Here is a 1,931-nt window from a genome sequence, read left to right on the forward strand (position 1 = left end):
CCCCTCCCCCCGTTTTTTTGGACATGTGAATTTACGTGCACTTTCCTTTTTCTCAAGTGACATACGTGGATATTTGAACACTATACTTTTCTAAACGTGCGTTAATAAAAACTTGAACTTTCTAGCTAAGGACACAGCGGTCGTTAGGTGGGCTTCTTTTGGTGTAATGGGAGGCGTTTGGCCATCGCTTGAACAAGCTGTGTGTTCGATTTCAAAGTGTAGAGGATTTTATGGAGTATATTTGTCTGTCTTTGGGAACGTTGTATCCCTCTCAAACTGGGTTGGCCTTGATAGGTAGACTCAAAACAGCCCATTTCCTAAATTACCTAAATAGTGTCAATGTGGGTGTAAAGTGTTGAGGTTTACATTTAAGTTGTTGCAGTCGTCATCTGTTTTTCTTGTCATATTGTTATTCTCACATTGTGTCGCTGGAAGACTAACCTTTCATTCTTTGTCTGCAGAAACGAACGGAGCTGAAAGTCAAGTGTGAATTTGGGGGAGAGAAAAGGTGAGTAAATTGTACTTTCCGTCCACCCTGACTTCATATGCCTCCTCTACCTGTGTTATTTTGTCGAAATACCTGTTATTCACTTCCTTCCATTTGAATTGGGCGTATCCTGTTATCATTGGGTTTTCCCCACTTTTTGACTCCACCCTAACCCACCCATTCTTTCTGCTGTGCCTTTTCAGCCCCTTCCCTCTTTTTCCCCGTTTAGAAAGACACCCCATGTCCCAAATCTAGTCCAACTGAAGCAAGTTGATAGATCTAGTTCTGTTTTTTATTTTGAGCGACTCTTGGCGTCAAGAAAATGGGGTTTGGTTTGTATATAAGCTGCCTTTTTCCATGGGACGGCTGCTGTCTTTTCAGTCTGCGTCTATGCTCTTTACTACTACAGTCTTCTTTCAAGTTCACTTTTTTCATTTTGTATAAAACAAAAACGTCTTGTTTGATCCCGGATTAGCACTACTAAATCTACATCCCGGAACCGGTTGCCTAGCAGAGATTTGCTTTGTCACTTCCCCGTTCATTGTGTTCTCAGTCATTAATTGAGCTATTTTCTCGTAAGTGGAAACAATCGATGCAGATGTGTATAATACTGCAATTGTATTGTCTAATGTGCTGCTGTGATCTCGACGTCACATTCTCGCTGAGTCACGTTGTTTCTGATCGGTCTTGTCCTCTATCGCTAGGTCACGCTTGGTGGCTTATGGGCTGATATCCGTGTAGCCATCTAGTGTTGCGCACTCTCCTTGTGTGTTTGAAAGACTGTAGTGAAGCCAAGTGCTTACTGAAAAGCGTTTTTTTTCTGATCCCTATTTGATATGGTCTGATACAGTTGAGAGCAAACGCTACGGTTATGGTACATTGTGGCTAAATCCGTTAAAACGTCAAACATGATTGATTTTCAAGATTGCGGTCGGATGCTGTTTGATGGAGTCACGACTAGCAGACCGTCGTCTGTGGTATAGTGTTTGGGCGCATTGCTGTCACACGCAGGAGACCCGTGTCGAAGGGGATGTAAAAATAGCTACATTAAATTACAAAAATTGGTGCCCAATAGCTACTCACAAGGCTAGTACGTGCCACGCAACTTAACGAGGCCAGGTCTTTGGTTTGCTCGCAGGACCAGTCAAGTAACCCGAGTCGAGGTCAAATCGGTGTGTGATGTGCTCAGGCCAGCGCCATTGCCCATCTGATACGATTCGATCCGATAATGCCTTTCACCAATGGGCGCCCTTTCTAAGTCACACTGTACGCCATTCAGAGAAAGGATAAAGAGTAATGTCTCGTCCTGGCTCGTTAACCTCGATCTTGTGGGTGGTTGGCCAGTGGTCTTGTGTGATCAGCTGATAGTGTGTTTTACGTGAACTAACGCTCCGCCACCGTTTTCTGTACTCCGAAGTCAGTCTCCTCTCTCATTATTGTTAGC

At 43.9% G+C, this 1,931-nt stretch overlaps 1 protein-coding gene across 2 annotated transcripts in view; it reads left to right on the forward strand.

The window, feature by feature from the left end:
* Positions 1-1,931, forward strand: part of LOC101863440 — a 63,999-nt gene that overhangs the window by 55,696 nt on the left and 6,372 nt on the right. For both annotated transcript variants that reach the window (XM_013083298.2, XM_013083299.2), the window contains exon 4: positions 462-508. In XM_013083298.2, coding sequence (XP_012938752.1) covers positions 462-508 — 47 coding nt within the window. The remainder of the gene's footprint in view (positions 1-461; positions 509-1,931) is intronic.

This window comes from Aplysia californica, unplaced genomic scaffold, assembly GCF_000002075.1.
Source record: "Aplysia californica isolate F4 #8 unplaced genomic scaffold, AplCal3.0 scaffold00223, whole genome shotgun sequence".
Taxonomy (NCBI): Eukaryota; Metazoa; Mollusca; class Gastropoda; order Aplysiida; family Aplysiidae; genus Aplysia; species Aplysia californica.